This window comes from Vicugna pacos, chromosome 18, assembly GCF_048564905.1.
Source record: "Vicugna pacos chromosome 18, VicPac4, whole genome shotgun sequence".
Taxonomy (NCBI): domain Eukaryota; kingdom Metazoa; phylum Chordata; class Mammalia; order Artiodactyla; family Camelidae; genus Vicugna; species Vicugna pacos.
In genome coordinates this window covers 24,268,519-24,286,061 of record NC_133004.1, presented here as the reverse complement: position 1 = coordinate 24,286,061, position 17,543 = coordinate 24,268,519, and the positions used below count along the sequence as shown (strand labels likewise).

The following is a 17,543-nucleotide window of genomic DNA, read 5'->3' as shown; positions in this document are numbered from 1 at the left end:
AGGCTTTGTGTCACTTGGAGGGTTCTTACCTGCGTGCGAGGCCCCCCTTCCACTGTGAGGACACGCGGCGGTGCTGTCCCCCCTCGTCTGGCTCAGACACCGCACTGAGTGGGTGTGACAGCTCCACCATCTGGGTACCTTCCAGGAGGATGGCTTCCCTCTGGCTGGTCTGGTTCACAAGTCAGAATTAACACAGCACAGGGTCATGGTGACTGAGGCCCAGCAACATGCCCCCCGTGGTGTTTTCACACACATCTGCGAAGGAAACAAGCTCTCACCCCGATGTCTCACAACCACTGGGCTGCGCGAGGCTTAAGCGAGGCCTAGCTGCTAACTGCATCCTCGGTGCACGTGGGCCACGCCGGCCACCACGGCCAGTGCGGGCCGGGCAGAGCCTTTCCCGGAGGCCTCACAGGCATGTGTTCGTGGGCTGGGGATGGACACCCAAGACCCACGGAGCGCATGGGGGCCTTCACAAGACAGGGTGAAGAGGCCTCAGCTTCTCTGGGATTCTAACAACGTCTTCACACGTGAAGTTAGCCCGCTGGGGCCTGGCTTCCCTCTCATCCTCCTTGAGAGGCCCAGCAAGCCCTGTCTCGTGTCTGTCTTGTCTTGGAGAATCTCAGCTTTGCTGTCGTGACCCAAATACTTAAAGCTGGAGGTCTTGGCAGGGGCTTTAGGCAGGAGTGTTGTTCCTCTAAGACACAGCTTCTGAGCAGCTCTCCAGCCAGCTCGTTTGGATCACAGGATAAGCTGAACTCTAGGGCTGGCTGCAGTGTAGGGCCCACCAGTTGATGGAAACGGAGTCCTTGCAAAGCAGCAGGTGCTTATACTCTTGTGCTGATTCCTGGCATGTCAACAGTGGCTTAGATGAGTTTCTGCATCCATGAATGGAATCCAGATTCTCTAGGATCAGGCCTTGTGACAAATACAGCCAGTGTCAACCTTTCTCCAGGATCTGAAGCTAGTTCCTTCAAGAGTGTCCCCTGAACCTGAACAGGCTGACTTGCAAGACTGGTGCCTGAGCAGGGGGTTTACAGGGACCCTGGCACGATTTACTTCTTAGATCAAGGGAGCGCATTTATCAATTAAACCCTTCTAGTTAGAAAGTGCAGACTCTTCCAAGAGGCAAAAGGAGTGGCTGGAGCCTAGAAGCTTGGATGAGGCACTGTCTCCCAGCCCCAGGCCGTCCCATCCAGCTGTGAACCTGGAGGACAGAGGTGGCTGGGCAGCTGCTGCTCCTCTCTCTGCCCTGTATGCCCGACCCTCCTCGGTCCCAAGTTCTTGGAGAACATGGTGTTAAAGAAAGGTGAAGGCTTTTTAAGGTCACCTCCAGAGGGTGAGTGATAGAAAGTTAGTTCTAAAGTAGCTGGAGGTCAGGAAGCTTCCCTCTGACGGGAGTGAGGCTGACCCGAGTCTTTAGGTGGAAATGGCTACAACTTTAAGTATTTATTCCTGATCGCTGCCCCCCGGGAAGTACCATCCGCTGCACCCAGTGGGTTTTACCAGCCTGGGTTTCTCCCACCCCTAGACCCCACAGGCTCGTGTTGGGAAGCCCCTTCTCGGCGATCAGGAATCTCTGGGCCTTGCTCGTGTCTCTGGTCTTACCTGTCTGAGCTGTCCCTTTTGACTGAAGAATCAGTAGCTGGGATGGGCTCACCCTTGTGGCTTTTCTGTCCAGCCTTTGTGTGGCCAAGTGGGTCGTTTCTGTCGCAGAAAGTCTGCTTACTTCGTAGACCTCCTAAAACGGGGTTAAGACCTGTCCTCCGATGCAGGTCAAACAGGGCCAGATGGCCGGAGCCCAGCACGATTATCTGCTGTGGTCACTGAAAAGAAGGTGAACGTTGCTTCCAAACAGTTAAGTGCAGGCGGGTCTGACTTCCTCCTCCTGCCTGCCCCGCCCTCCTACACAAAGCCTCCCTTCGGGGGGGGACCAGGGCCTCCAGCAGGATAGCCAAGAGGAGATGGGGGAGCGGTAGGGACAGAGAGAAGGGGGTGTCCTACCAGCTAGAGCTAAAATACACCTTGGATTAACGTCTTATTTTTCTGGCAAATACTCAGTGAGCACCGATTCTGTGCTTTGCACGGTGCCTGCCATGGTGAGCCCAAAACAGATGAGATCCTCGCCCCGGGGGAACTCACTCCAAGAATTCTGCTCCACAAAAGCGGTGGGGGGCTCTGCGGAGCCATTACCCAGACAGCCCCCTTCTGGTCCCCTCAGCAGCCTCCTGCCTTCTCAGGGCCGCCCTTGATGGTCATTCTCAACTTCTGCAAACTGAACACCTGAAACCCTCCCCCTTTTCCTCCTGAAGCCAGAAAGGTGCAGACATAACACTTCCCCTCACGCCTGCCCCACAAGGGAGGAATGGACCCATGGAGACGTCTCCCCGACTTGCCCTTTCTTCCCTTCTTTTCTAAACACAAGTCCACAGCAGACCAGGAGCCAGTGACCAAGCCAGACATTTTTTTAAGCAGACGGCCCTGCTTTGAAAAACCTACTTTGCCCCTATTCCAGCTGATAAATGTACCCACACCTAAGACTGGTCAGGATTTGTTCACGTCCACCTGAATATTTGCGTCTCATTTGTTTTGAGTGTGTGTTTGTTTTTTGTTTTTGTTTTTGTTTTTTTGCCCCGTCCGAAAATCTCTTCCAACCTCGAGGGAGATTTCTGTCCTAAAGAAATGTGTTTTCTCAAAACCCACAGGCGGGGAAACGAGACCTCCTTCGTTCCCTCTAGAAGGTCTGGAGGACGCAGAGTTATTGAAAACGCGGATGGTTCCGAGGAGGAAATGGACGCTCGCGATGCAGATTTCAACGGAACCAAAGCCAGTGAATAAACAACTTGCTCAGAACAGGACAGAAGCAAACCCCAGTGGACTCCGCTTAGCACTGTCGACATCCGTTTTCAGACTCCAAACATCACAGCCACCCTTCACGATGAAATTAAAACACCACCCTGCCTTCAGGGCATCAATCTAAGTTGTGAATGACATGCCAAATGAGAAAAACCCAACAGGAGACACAGACACACCCACTCCCTCTGTCAAGAATGGTGCAGAGATTTTGAACTTTTAGAAAAATGTATCCACGGTAACCAGTCACTGGCAACTTAGTTTACGTGAAACCAGGAGAAAGTCACCACAGTGGGTGCCCCATCCCCGGCCCTTCCTCCCGTGGGCCCGCCTCGTCCCATGGGCCCTGGTTTGAAACTTCCTCTTCCTCCCGGTTACCACCGTCAGACGCACGCTGCTCACCGAGACCAAGTGCCTTCCGTAGTCACGTGAATTAACAAGGAGACGCTGCTCGAACGGCTGAGAGCAGGAATGTCACACTGTTTTATATGCACCCCGATTGTACTTCAGGACACCCTCACTAATAAAAGGTTATAAATCACTAGAATGGAGTCGGCTTTTGTTTTCTACAGAGAAAAAGGAACGGGGCGGGGGGGGGCAGCCTTGAATCTCCACGACGACCCTAGGAAGTCAAGGTTATTACTTCACTGAATGGGGAAACTGAGGCCTAGGGAGGTGAAGTGAATCATCTGAGATCCCGCGACTGGCCGGGAGGAGAGAGAAGAGCACAGAGGGAGTGTGAGGGACTCCAAGCAGGTGGGCGGCTCCAGGACCCAAGTAGGGCCTCGACCAGGAAGAACATCTTTATCAATCAAAACAGTAGGTACTTAATGCAAAGAACATAAGATTTCCTTGTCTGAGTTAAAACACAACTTCCCTCACCCAGCAGGGGTCAAGAGACTTTCTATCTGAAGGCCCAGAAAATAAATATTTTAGGCTTCATTATAGTCTCTGTCACATTTTCATCTTTTTTTTTTTTTTTTAATTAAACCACTCTTGTAAAAACTGTCCTTGGTGTGGGGGCCATAAAATCCAGGCCTGGGCCCTTTCCTTCCTCAGCCTGAGTGTTCCAGACAGAGACCCCTGGCAAGGGTCCACTCAACACAGACAATTCCAGGCACGACACCATGGGACCAGCTTGGAGAAGAGGGAACATACGTAAACTGGGGACTTACCCAATGACCAAGCGCTAACACACCCTGAACAGCACACACGCGGGTCCCAGATGCAGTTCTAAGAGGCTGACTCGGAAATTTTTTAAAAGTTAGATTTTTTTTCCCATTATTTAGTCACTTGGTTAAACAAAAGTTCTTCACCACCAGAGGAGAAATACAGAAGCACAGAGGCAGCAGCATTTACTGACCACCAAAACCAGCTGAAAATCAGTTTCCCTTGATTTTTATTGCTCTTTTAAAAAAATAAAAGTACATCTTTTGCTGATACAGATTAGAATGTTGCTAGTGTGATGAAGTGGGTGCTCAAGTTTAATTCTCTGCCGAATTTCAGTAGCACTTGAGAAGTTCTGTTTTCAACTCAAGGATATTTTTGCTGTTCTTCTGGAAAAATAACTTAGTAATGGACAGCCGTTAAGCTGCACACTTGCGCCTGAATTTGTGTTTTTTGTTTACTTGCATCCATCCAAAGTGTGACACGGCCGTTCACAAGCAGGGCTGAATGAGCCGTCCACCGTCCGCGTGGAAATCCTGTGTTCGTTCTTCTTGAATAAGGAAGCGCCCAAGGACAATGCTTGTGGTTTGATGTTGCCTGAAGGTCACCCCAGTTATTGCATCATGGCTTTGAAAGAAGCCCTGTTCTTAGGGGCTGCCAGAGCCATTAGACCCCAGTGACCCTCAGGGTCCTGAAGCAGAAGTCACCCCCAGGCCAGGGTGAGGGGCTCAGAACAACTAACAGTCAGGCTTGGATTGGACTAAAAAGGACACAGATTTTCCATGGACCTGGTCCCCATAAAATTTACCCTGAAACTCTAAAAGCCTCAGTAAGAGGCAGATTAAAAAGTGTCGGAGGTACACCACACCACAGTTTCAATAAAAAGTACACGGCCTATTCTATTCTTTGCTCCTAGACGTGATTTCAGTGTGCTCGTCCCTGCTGTACCACAGGGCACTGGAGATTTTGTTCTGGAAGCAGCTCCAGCTGAGTGGGGGCCGGGGTGAGCCTGCGATGGGCTCAGACCCCACTTTTAAGGTGTCTTCAGGCATTAAAAACACCTCTCAAGACCCATCAGGGCTCAGGGTGGCTGAAAATGACAGGACAGCCTCAGCGCCCACATTGCCCCTTCCAGAGGGTCCGGTTGTCCCTGTCCACTGGCAACACCTCAGCAAGGAGAGAGTATTTCCCAGGGACAACCACCAGGGGCCACAGGCGATGACGACCTCAGTCATTGGTTAGTGTTGACTGATTGCTTGTATTTCTCAAACTACTTAAAAACAAAAACAGAAACCTAGTTTAAAGCAGGGAGGGAGGATAACGACTGGGCACGGACACCAGGGGCCTCGGCTTCCGTGGATTTCCTAAAGCAACATCTTGACTACACCCTGGGCTGACGGCAGCGATGGTGAGGACATATTTGAAGGCGGCTTCCCAAATTCCAGGCGTTTTCCCAACCTTCAGACAGAGCAAACCAAATTAAGCGGACATTACAGCTGTTACAGACTGGCTAGCACGGGGGCCCACGGGGTTACAAGAGTGAGTGTCAAGGTCAGGAGCAGTGTCTCACTGGGTCTCAATTTTCTCTCCTGTGAAATGAAGAAAAGGACACTGGCCATCTAGCGCTCACATCCCCAAGGCCACACAGAAAGCCCAGTCGCAGAAGACCCTCCGAAAAACATCCACGCCTACAGGCCCGGCAGTTACGTGCATGCAGGGGAAAACGACTCTCCGTTTCCTGTCCTCTGTCTGCCACTGACCCCCCAAATTTACGTGGCCTGGGTCCAGTGACATGGTGGCACATCTTAGAGCATTTCAGAAACTGGAAGCTGCCCTGATACTCTTCAGGCAAGAAAATAAATAAAGCTGTTAGTGGTCAGATTTGTGTTTTCCGATCAGGTGGCTGCCTTCAGGAATCTAGTCTGGCTGGAATTTAGTCTCCTGAATGTTTCAAAGGTTAAAAAATAAAAATAAAACCATCTTCTGGGGGAAGCAGAGCAGTGTCTGAAGCTTGAGTCCCAAACAAGTGATTTACACAAAGGACGTTCTCACAGCACAACCAGGAGGAGCTGGAGCTACAGAATCAAGTAATAAGAATGACCCTCTCCTTGGCTGTCTGCCCAAACCAGAAGACACCACCTCTGTCTCCACGGACGGGGAGGAGGATAAGGTTCACTGACACAGTCCTGCAACTTTCAAAAAAGGGCTGTCGGCTGGGGGTCAGAGGCTCCCGGCTGGAGTGTGGGGCTCTCCCAACACGGAGGAGGAGCAACAAAAGGCACTCACCCTTTGTCACCCAGAGGCACGCTGGTGCTGCCTGCCCGTCTGTCGCCACCGTCTCTGTTCTTGCTTCCCCGCCCTGAGGCCGGGCCACTTGGTCGGTTTGGGGACTGATCGTACACGAAGTTCCGACAGGAAGCAAGTTTGGACTCCAGAGCCTGGGGAGAAATATGCTTTCATTTCTCAAGTTAAAGACAAGAACTCTTACCTTCCCTGAAAGTTCACACAGAGGGAATAACTTAAGACAGTGGTTTTCAAACTGTGTTGTGTGGTTGAATTCCAAAATGTGCCCCTAAATCTAACTCATACAACCTAAGATATTTAGGCGCTCCCTGAGTAGTCACTAACCCTACTATGACCCAACTCTGACTACAAGAAATATGAAATCAACTCTTGGAATCATTCACTTTCTTGGTTGCCTTGTGAAACATGCCCCAGGTGGCAGCAGGTCTGAACAAAGCCCCTCTGCAAACCAAATGGGCACTGAGATCACCCGAGGCTCCTTTATATTCTACGTATTAAAACCTGTTTTAATACAAACAGCAAACAAGAAAACCAAAGCCCAAGGTAAAAACATAAGAAACGAGTTGTAAGCGTCTATTAATTCTGAATACATACATTCTGGGTCCTCCCAACGACAGACTGGCAGGATTTAAAAATTGTTAAAAATAAGCGAAATAACTACAGAGAATACCTGCGTTATTTCTTAAGCACAAAAGACTCCTTCCCTGTACTTAACAAAAACCCTGTGAGGTCACGTCCTGTGCCCTAGCCTTTCAAGATTTTTCTCTGTAACTCCCCAAGAAAATAGAAAAAGAGAAGGCAGTTTTCAAATGTTTTTCAGTTTTTTCAAATTAAGAAAAAAAAAACACTGACACCACTTGAATTTACCAAAATGCCAGGATAAATGGTACAAGGAAAGAAAGATGTACCCGGGGACCAAAGGATGGCTCAGAATCAGAGCCCCGGGGGTTTGTCAGATAGAAGCATGGCGACTCTAAGGGACACGAAGAGCCAGGGCTATACCTACACCTCATGGAGCCTCTGCCAGAGGGGAAGGAACAGGTAAGGTCACCCCTCAAATATGCTGAAGACGGGAAGACGCCACACAGGACCCCGGGAAGGTGCCAACTTACCCCCACTTTGCGCAGCAGGTCTCCCACGATGTTGAGGGCCGATATCCGTGCTGCCGGTGTGAGGGGGGTCCCCCCGGTGGACTCATCCAGACCTGTGTGTGCAAAGGGAAACACATGTAACACCAACACACAAATTGTGCACTAACATCTCTGAGTGTGAAACCTGGGGGTGGGTGAGGAAGCCCCTCTCCCTTGATTCTGGATGCTGCCCTGTTTTATTCTAGTTTGCTGTCTTAACACAATGAGACTATGTTATGTTTCATTTTGGGTCTTTTTGCGGGGCTGGGGGGATGTAATTAGGTTTTTATTCATTTATCTTAATGGAGGTCCTGGGGATTGAACCCAGAACCTCATGCACGCTAAGCATGTGCTCTACCACTGAGCTATATCCTCCCCCACAGCAAGACTATCTGATGACCAACTTCTTGCAGCCTTATGATGACTAGACTAAATATTTATCTTGACATGTTATTCTTTTTAAACAAGATCAAAACAAGCCCTCTTAAAATTCTCGGAGTTCCACATAGTTCATTAACAGTAACAGCATCTGAACAAGCCACAAAGGTCAGGATTCTGCTCCTCGGAGCCTCCTCTCCCTCCAAAGCAGGGCTCCCGGACCAGCAGGCTCGGCACCCCTGGGGCGCCTGTGAGACATGCAGGGTCTCAGGCTCCAACAGACCTGCTGAATCTGAGGGGCATTCTAACAAGACGCCCAGCTGAGTGGTGAGCTTATTAAAGTGTGGTCCAGCCTGGAATTCTGGAAGTGTCAGGGATAGGCAGCACGTGTACGTGGCGGTGTGAGCCATGAAGCCAGCCTGCCATTTGCCAGCTCGGTGACTGGAGGCGGCGCTCTAACCCAAGGCCTCAGCCTCCGCACTGTCACACGGGAACAGAGCTTGCATTACCTGCTTCTTGGGCCAAGGTGAGAATTCAGGGAGGTCATATGTATACGCAGAGCACAGTAAGCAGTGATTGCACACCCTGAGCTCTCAACAATTGTCTACTATTATTACTATTATTTGCTATTAAGTGGCCCGATCAGTCTCAGAGTTAATCAGTCAGCAGAGGGGCGACTTAAATTTCTCGGTTTTAACCACACAGCACAGGCTGTACTGGCTGCGGTTCTAGATGACGTAATGCTGGACCCACAAAGAGCTTTTTAAATTTTTTATTTGGTCACTGAAATCTTTAACTTGTGAGATTTCATATTTGACAAGAGGATTTCTGGCTTCTGGTGAAGAGTGAGATATCTGCTGCGGCTGGGCCCACCTTTCCTGCAGTCGGAGCAGAGTGCAGCTGACCCTCTAGATGAGGCTCCCATTTTCCAGTTTGCCACAGACTCCACTGTTCCCTACTGTCTTATGCCCAAGAGGCTCCTCTCACTTACCTCAATGGTCTGCCCCTCTGAGCACCCCAGCTTGCTCCCTGCTGTACAGCCTGGTCCAGTTTCTCCCTCACCCAGGACCAACCCTGGGCTCTCACCTAAGCTTCGTGAAGCCACAAAAACCCTCCCGAATCCCACCCCCTCTTACCACGTCGGAACGTCCCGGGCGTGTTCAAGCTACAGCCAGGTCCTCGATGAGTGATGGGAGTGGACGGCACGGAGCCAGTGGCCTGCACAGCTGTGTCTGTCCTTTCAGCTTCCACCGAGCTGGGCTTGGGGGTCCTGGGTTTCTCCTGCTTTTGCTGCACAGCCAATTCCTGCCGCAAATCTGCGCCAGGAAAAGGATTCAGATTAAGTCCATGCTTTGGGCGATGGGACGAGGGGAGGGCTGGCAGTAGATGTTGGTCAGCAAGAAGAACCACTAGAGTGAAAAGCTCTGGGTGGAAACCCTTGATGAAGCAAAACCCACAGGACCTTGCCCAGCAGGCCTGCAAAACTACATAGTTTTCCTTTTGAGTAAAAACAAAAAAGTTTTTTTTTTTAATTATGGCAGTGATGCACTAATGCTTTTACTATTTCAAGAAAATTTCAGTGTACTAAGGCTTACAGAATACTATGTCAAAATATGCTTTCCCAACCATCCCCCAAATGTCCCTCCTCACCCACAATCATATAATACAGGGGAGATATTTTCAACCTTTTTTCTCTGCATTTTCACACATATTAGTTCATATGTGATCTATTAAGCATATAACATGAATAATTTTTATTAAGCATAAATAGAAACATACATCTACTTTCTATGTATTTCCCCCTTCGATGGTATGTTCTAACAAGTTTTCTATGACATTTATGTCTACACCTTGTTTAACAACTTGTTGAACATTCCACAAAATAAGTCTATGTAATTTACCTAAGCAGTTCATTTCTGAAGGGCATTTAGGAACAACTACCTTTTAAACTTGAGAGTTTTTCTTTTTAATCCCCCTTCTACTGGCTACACATCAGAAATCAAATGAATGTCATCAATCATGAATTGGGACTTTGTCAGGACTGATGGACCCAACATGATTTGCTAAAATCTCAGTTATAAAGCTCCACCTCCGGAACTGCTGCCTCCAAAGAGCGGACACTGATGAGACTCCGGAGTTCTAAGCCACGTGTACCAGGTGTCACCAAGTCACAAATGTGATAGGCCGGCTAACTTCATCAACGGGAATTTTCTCCCCACAAAACTCCTGTGCTCCTGCTGAGCATAAAGCTGGCGCTGGGCTTAAGTATCCACGAAGGGTCTTTACAGGGCTGGACATCTGACAATTCTTAGCATAGAGTGGGGACCACGGCTCAGCCTGCTCACTGTGGTCCCCACCCTCGGACCAAACAGCCCATGTGCCAAGCAGGGCACGGATTTCCAGCAGAGACAATGCTGGCAATCCTGTGGGACAGGACATCCTCAGGTGGGGAGAGGGCACAATGCTGGTGACACACACACACAGAACAAAGCCAAGGCCTTCTGACCTCTGGCTTCATCCTTCAGCCGCTGAACAGATTCTAGGAGATTCTCCTTCTCGTCCAATTCACTCTCCAGGAAGGCATTTCTTTCAATGGCTTGATTCAAGCGCTGTTCAAAGTCCTCCAGAGACATGATCGTGGCCCTGGGTAAGAGACAAGCAAAGCTGTCCAAGAGAGCAAATGGCACGTCTGTCTGATATCTGGAGACCCGGGAGACGAGCAAGGTCACTCACACGGGGTGCGAGTCCCAGCACTGGCACTTCCTAATCCCACAGAGCCGAGCAAGCCCCTCAATCTGCCAGGACCGGGCTCTCCACCTGCACAACAGGAACCATCTCAGCGCATGAGGTGCACGAGGCCGTCCCAAGGGTTAAATGAGACCATGTCCATACGGCATTTAGCAACAAGTCAAGACCTAATTAGGACCATATACAAGCCCCAGTGAAATGCCAAGAGTGGCCTGTTCTATCTTGTCTCAGAGACTCACAATGCAATCAGTATTCAGAATACTCTATAATACACACATGCAATGTAATAACAGGAATTTAAACAGGCAGAAGAGGCCACCTTAGTCCCTCAGTTACCTTAACAAAGTTCAGAACACCTAGCCCCAGCCCACCTGCCCTGCTAACAACCACTTCTCTTGAACAATGTAGGCAGTCACTGGAATGCCATGTTAAAGTTGCTGAGAAGTCCTGCAATCAAACCTTTTCAACTCTGGACAAGCTACCTTCTCTGTGCCTCAGTTTCCTCATATGCAAAGCAGGGGAGTAACAGTCCCTCCGCACTGGGAGGGGTGGGGGGTGGCTGGGGGGGAGTGGAGTAACACGTGAAGCAAACAACAGATGTTTCAAACATTAAGTGCTCGATACATGTCAGCAATTTTTCTCACTGATCCTGTTTGTCTCCAGAAGACCTTTAACATCCTGCTAATTGTATCTCATGGTGATTAGAAGGATTTGTTTGGAGTGGAACCCATGAGGTAACACCTGGCTCTAACGTGTAAGACTAGCTAAGTGTCCTTGGGTGACTTAACCTCTCTGGGTCTCTGGGCCTCTGGGCCTCCAGCGGCAAAGTGAGGAACAATCATTCATTTATTCAGCACATCCTATGTTCAGATTGAGTCATCTTTGTTCTTACCTCAAAGGGTGTTTAGAGGTAAAGAAAATAAAGTGCCTGATTAAAAACAACAAAGGGATGGTATGATACTGGAGTCAGTTAAAATGACCCCAAGGCTGGCATGTCAAACAAAAATTACAAAAATAAAATACCTAGGAATTCATGTAACAACAAACATGTAAGAATGTACTGTAGGGCACAGAGACTAGTCAAAATGCAGGCATATGGTATTTATGAAGAGGAAGACCCCAAATCATAAATCAATTCTCCATTAGCTACCTAATACGTTTAACACCATCCTAATAAAAATATGAATAGGTTTTTATTGGGGGACACAGGCACAGGGGGATTTATCTGAAAGATGATGTGATAATGAAATAAGAATGGCCAGGAGAGGACTGTTAACCACAAAAAAGAATGAGATCTTGCCATCTGTGACAACATGGATGGACCTGCAGGGTACTAAACTTAGTGAAATAAGTCAGAGAAAGATAAACGCTGTATGATATCACTTACATGGGGAATCTAAAAAAACAAAATAAATGAACAAACATAACAAGAGAGAAACAGAGTTATAGATACAGAGAATAAACAGGTGGCTGCCACAGGGGAGGGGACTGGGGGAGGAGGGACTAGGTGAGAGATTAAGAAATACAAAGTTCCAGGAGCAAAATAAATGAGTCACAGGTATGAAGTACAGTGTGGGGAATATAGTCAATAACTACATAACATCTTTGCGTGGTGATCTTAAACAATTTATTGTGGTCATCAGTTTGAAACACATAGAAATAGCAAATCACTATGTTGTGTAACAGTAACTAACATAGTGTTGCAGGTCAATTATATTTCAGAAACAAACAAATTCATAGAAAAAGAGATCAGATTTGTGGTTACCAGAGGCAGGGGGTAGCGCAGCTGGGTGAAGGTGGTCAAAGGGTATAAACGTCTAGTTATAAGGTATTAAGGATGTAATGTACGATATGATAAATATATGAAAGTTGCTAAGAGAGTAAATCCTAAGAGTTCTTATCAGAAGGAAAGGATTTTTTTTCTATTTCTTAATATGTCTTTATGAGAGGACAGATGTTCACTAAACTAACTGTGATCCTTTCATGATGTGTGTACGTCAAATCATGCTGTACACCTTAAACGTATACAATGCTGTATGTCAATTCTATCTCAATAAAACTGGAAGAAAAAAGTGGCAAAGAGAACTCTGAAAAAGAAGAGATGGGGGATCTAGCTCTACCAGATACAAAGAACATTCTATCATAAACCACCAATAATGAGCAGTATGGCGCAGAGTGAAGCAGTTATAAGATCAGACAGAGCAAGGAGAACCGAAGTTTCCAGAAACAGATCCAAATACGCGTAAGAATTTAAGTTTTGATAAAGTTGGCATCACAAGTCACTGATGAAAAGATGGCTGGTTCTATTCTAGGTCTGGGGAATAGCAGGGAGCCACCTGGAAAAAAATTAATGTTGGATCCATACCCCAAGATGCATTCCAACTGGATCCAAAATTTACACTCAGCATTTGGCTACAATCTCCTACTGGCTTCTGGGAGCCAGAGGCATGGAACACCGACATTAGTGGCATTTCTGGCCTCCCCAAACCTGTGTGGATTCATGACCACTTGGGGGTATATAATCAGCGTCAGTAACACCAGCAGGGCACAGCACTTAGATTTTTGTTACTATGCGAATCTCTGCTTTCAAATAAAGGTAAGCATCCTGGTTGTCACTGAGTGAAAACAGCTTTGTGTGCTTTATATGTTGAAATTCTGTGAACTGATGTATAAAAGCATATTTATTATCAGAAGAGTAAAAAGCTGCAATACATAATGACTGAGGAAGCTGTTAATATCATGGGCAGTTATGAGAACTTGAAAATAGTTCAGCAGGAACATAGATTTTCAGTAAACATAAATATTAAGAGATGCATTTGTTAGATAACTAAGAGAATATCCTTTTTGAGCCAATAAATGCTTTAAAAGTCTGTGTCGGGGGGAGGGTACAGCTCAGTGATGGAGTGCGTGCTTAGCATGCACAAGGTCCTGGCTTCAATCCCCAGCACCTCAATTAAAATAAACAAACAAACAAACAAACCTAATTATCTCCCCATCCCCAAAGTAGATAAAAAAAAATAGTTGGACAAAAAATAAAAATAAAAGTCTATGTATCACCTCACACCCAGCAGAATGGCCTCCATCAAAAGAACAGAAAAGAACAAGTACTGGTGAGGATGTGGTGGGAATGTAAAATGGTGCGGTCATTATGGAAAACAGTATGGAGGTTCCACAAAAAATTAAAAATAGAGTTATCACATGACCCAGCAATCCCACTTCTGGGGACATACTCCAAAGAACTGAAAGCAGGATCTCAAAGAGATATTCGTATACTCTTTGTTCACTGCAGCATTACTCACGAGAGCCAAGAGGTGGAAGCAACCCAAGTGTCCATCGACAGATAGATGGTAAAGAAAATGTAGTACATACATGCAATGGAATGTTGCTCAACCTGAAAAAGGAAGGGAATCCTGTCACATGCTGCTACAACATGGACACATCTCAAGGACATCATGCTAAGAGAAGAAGCCAGCCACAAAAGGACAAACACTGCATGACTCTACGCATAGGGAGTACCTAAAGTAGTCAAAATCACAGAAACAGAAAGGGGAAAGATGATTACCAAGGGAGCAGGGAGGAGGAATTAGAGTTCAGTGGGTATAGAGTTTCAATGTTGCAAGATGAAAATTTTCCAGAGAGCTGTTACACAATAATTGAATGCATTTAACACTCCTGAACTGTACCCACATAAAATGGTTAAGGTAGCAAATTTGATGTTAAGTGTTTTTCCACCACAAAAAAATTTTTTTACAAAGTCTATGTAATAGCACATAGAAGAGTAAAATTAGAATGAATGTTAATCTTTGTAGAACTTTTTGGTATGCCAACACTTGTATATTAAACAAAATAACATTTAAGGAATGTATTTAATTTTTAGTTCATTCCCTTCCTCAGTTACAAGTGAGTCATTCAGTTTTACAGACTTACAGCAGAGGGGCCATAAGAAGCAAACAGTTGATGGTGCTGAGAAGTTATTGTTCTTAGTCCACAAACGATAAATGCTGGAGAGGGTGTGGAGAATAAAAAACCCTCCTACACTGTTGGTGGGAATGTAGTTTGGGGCAGCCGTTATGGAAAACAGTATGGAGATTCCTCAAAAAACTAAAAATAGAGTTACCATTTGATCCAGCAATGCTCCTGAGCATATATCTGGAGGGAACTTTAATTCAAAAAGACAGATGCACCCTGGTTCATAGCAGCACTAGATACAACAGCCAAGACATAGAAGCAACCTAAATGTCCATCACCAGATGACTGGATAAAGAGGTTGTAGCATGTATGTATATATGTGTATATATGTATATATGTGTGTGTATATATATATATATATATATACACACACAGACACATATACATACACACACAATGAAATACTACTCGACCACAAAAAAGAATAAAATAATGCCATTTGCAGCAACATGGATGGACCTGGAGATTGTCATTCTAAATGAAGTAAGCCAAAAAGAGAAAGAAAAATACCATATGATATCATTTATATGTGGAATCTAAAAAAAGGACAAATGAACTTATTTACAATACATAAATAGACTCACAGACATAGAAAAAGAACTTACAGTTACCAGCAGGGGTAAGGGGATGGGAAGGGATAAATTGGGAGTTCGAGATAACTACATATAAAGTAGATAAACAAGATTATACTGCATAGCTAAGGGAACTATATTCAATGTCTTGTAGTAACCTATAATGAGAAAGAATAGGAAAACGAATGTATGCATGTGTATGTATGACTAAACTATTATGCTATACACCAGAAATTGACACAACATTGCAAGCTGACTATACTCCAATTTAAAAAAAAATTATTGTTTGTGCAGCAGCCGGCTGTCAGATTTTCCAAGTATAACAATTAAAATTTTATAATAAAATTATAAAGTTGTTTTAAGGTTTTTTTAAAAAATAAAACTTCAGTATTCCAGAACTTTATTCATTTTATAATGATGATTTTGGTCTCAATGTCACCTGATTTTAACATTCAATTATTCAGTATTTGGCCAAATGTGAATCCAATGCATCTTTAGAAGAGAGAGAGAAATGGGTATGGGAGGTGGGGTGGGAGTGGGGGAGCACAGGGGAGGGGAGGGAGAGAAAAAGAGAGAAAGAAAGAAAACATTAAAAAAACTAGAAGAAAACATAGGCCAATTGTTTTATAATCCTTGGACGGCAGAGGGCCCTTCTAACTATGACTAATGAACTTGACTATATAGAAATCCACGTAACTTCAGACAGTAACATATACAACACCAAGCTGGAAGACATTTGACAAGCTCTAAATATTTTCAATTCAGATTATAGCCAAATACATAAACACCTCCTAGAAATGGATGAGGGGAAAAAACAACCAGCAACCAATTTAAAAATAAGCAAAGACAGAGTTCACAGAAAAAGAAAGAAAACAGATATTAAATATATGAAAAGGAACTCAAGGTCACTCATAATTCAAAAGGTCACTCATAATTCTGTCTCCTGTGAGATTGGCAGAAATCCGAAGTTTGAAAAATGCTGTTGGTGAAGCTATTTGGAAAATGGGGACTTATTCACATACCTGTTGGGAATGGAAATTGGTACAAATACAGAGAACAACTGGGCAAAAACTATCAAAATCACATATGCACATATATCCTCTGACCAAGCAATTCCACTTCTGGGAATTTAGTGCACAGATCTACATCTGTGCAAGCAACGCCCATCATTCATCACAGCTGTGCTTACCACTGCAAAGGAATGGAAACGCAGGAAATATTTACCCACGGGGGGATGGATAAATAAATGATTCTGCATCACACAATACCAACCATACAATGAATATTATGTACTTGGGGGAAAAAAACCCAACAAAGAATGCTCTGTATCCTACTACAGCAAGACCTCCAAGATCTATTATGTGACAAAGTAAGATGTACAATACTGTGTACAGAATGCTCTTTTGTGGGGTGGAGGGGGAGGAATAATACAAATTTCTATTTGTTTGAATTTGCATTTAAAAAAAACCCTCTACCCCTTTGTATATTATTTTTGAACAATGTGAATGTAATACTTCTTTGTGATAAATTGCATTATTGGTCCCAATTCATCATTCTTCCTGTATCCACTCCCTTGCTGTGGCCTCACTGTGGGTAGAACGTACTTTCCCACCCCTTGGCAGAGCTTGGCCATGCTTTGATCAGTGATATGTGGGTAGAAATCATTGTATGCCAGTGGCTTGCCAGAAATCAGAACATGCTACCAAGCCACAGTAACCAAGTCATTAAGGCACTGGTGTAGTAATTCACAAATCACACACAGGACCAAAAGAGAGAATTCCAAATTAGATCCCAAAATATACAGTCAGCCCTCCCCATCTGTGGGTTGCACATCCTTGGATTCAACCAACTGCAACTAAAAAAATACTCAGAAAAAAAAAAATCCAGAAGGTTCCAAAAAGCAAAACTCAAATTTGCCACTCACTGGCAACTATTTATATAACATTTAGATTGTATTAGGTACTATAATTAACCTAGACATGATTTAAAGTATATGGGAGGAGGCACATAGGTTATATGCAAATACTACACCACTTCATATAAGGGATTTAAGAATCCACAAATTTTGGCATCCATAGGCATCCTGGAGCCAATCTCCCATGGATACCAAGGGATGACTTTTGAGAGGTTAACATATGACAGAAATGAGTTCAATTCAGTGGAAAAAAGATGAAGTGTCTAATACACATTACTGGCACAACTGTCTATCTAATGAAAATAAAATGAGACACATATCTTATACTAGATACAAAAATAAATTTCAGGTGGATTAAAGGTATGAATTAAAACAAGTAATAAAAAAAATCTTGCAAAAACAGAATAAGAGCATACATGCAAAATCAAAGGATCAAAGAGATTTCCCTAGTGAAGTCTGGAAAACTGGAAGTTACAAAAGGAGACGTAATTGATGAGCTAAAAATGA

The 17,543-nt window shown here is 45.2% G+C and overlaps 2 protein-coding genes across 5 annotated transcripts in view; one reads left to right on the top strand and one right to left on the bottom strand.

Moving 5' to 3' along the window:
- The window catches only part of MYH11 (myosin heavy chain 11), a 106,191-nt gene extending 102,791 nt beyond the window's left edge, over window positions 1-3,400 (top strand). Inside the window, exon 41 of one of the 2 annotated variants that reach the window (XM_006212088.4) lies at window positions 2,706-3,400. In XM_006212088.4, coding sequence (XP_006212150.1) covers window positions 2,706-2,838 — 133 coding nt within the window. In that variant the 3' untranslated portion in view covers window positions 2,839-3,400. The remainder of the gene's footprint in view (window positions 1-2,705) is intronic. The other variant, XM_015245943.3, reaches the window with a different exon arrangement.
- Window positions 3,401-4,235: 835 nt separating this feature from the next.
- Window positions 4,236-17,543, bottom strand: part of NDE1 (nudE neurodevelopment protein 1) — a 28,282-nt gene continuing 14,974 nt past the window's right edge. For 2 of the 3 annotated variants that reach the window (XM_006212087.4, XM_015245938.3), the window contains exons 5-9: window positions 10,339-10,475; window positions 8,969-9,148; window positions 7,437-7,528; window positions 6,307-6,458; window positions 4,236-5,478 (exon numbers count right to left, since the gene is read on the bottom strand). In XM_006212087.4, coding sequence (XP_006212149.1) covers window positions 5,385-5,478; window positions 6,307-6,458; window positions 7,437-7,528; window positions 8,969-9,148; window positions 10,339-10,475 — 655 coding nt within the window. In that variant the 3' untranslated portion in view covers window positions 4,236-5,384. Of the gene's footprint in view, window positions 5,610-6,306; window positions 6,459-7,436; window positions 7,529-8,968; window positions 9,149-10,338; window positions 10,476-17,543 lie in introns of all 3 variants that reach the window. The other variant, XM_015245941.3, reaches the window with a different exon arrangement.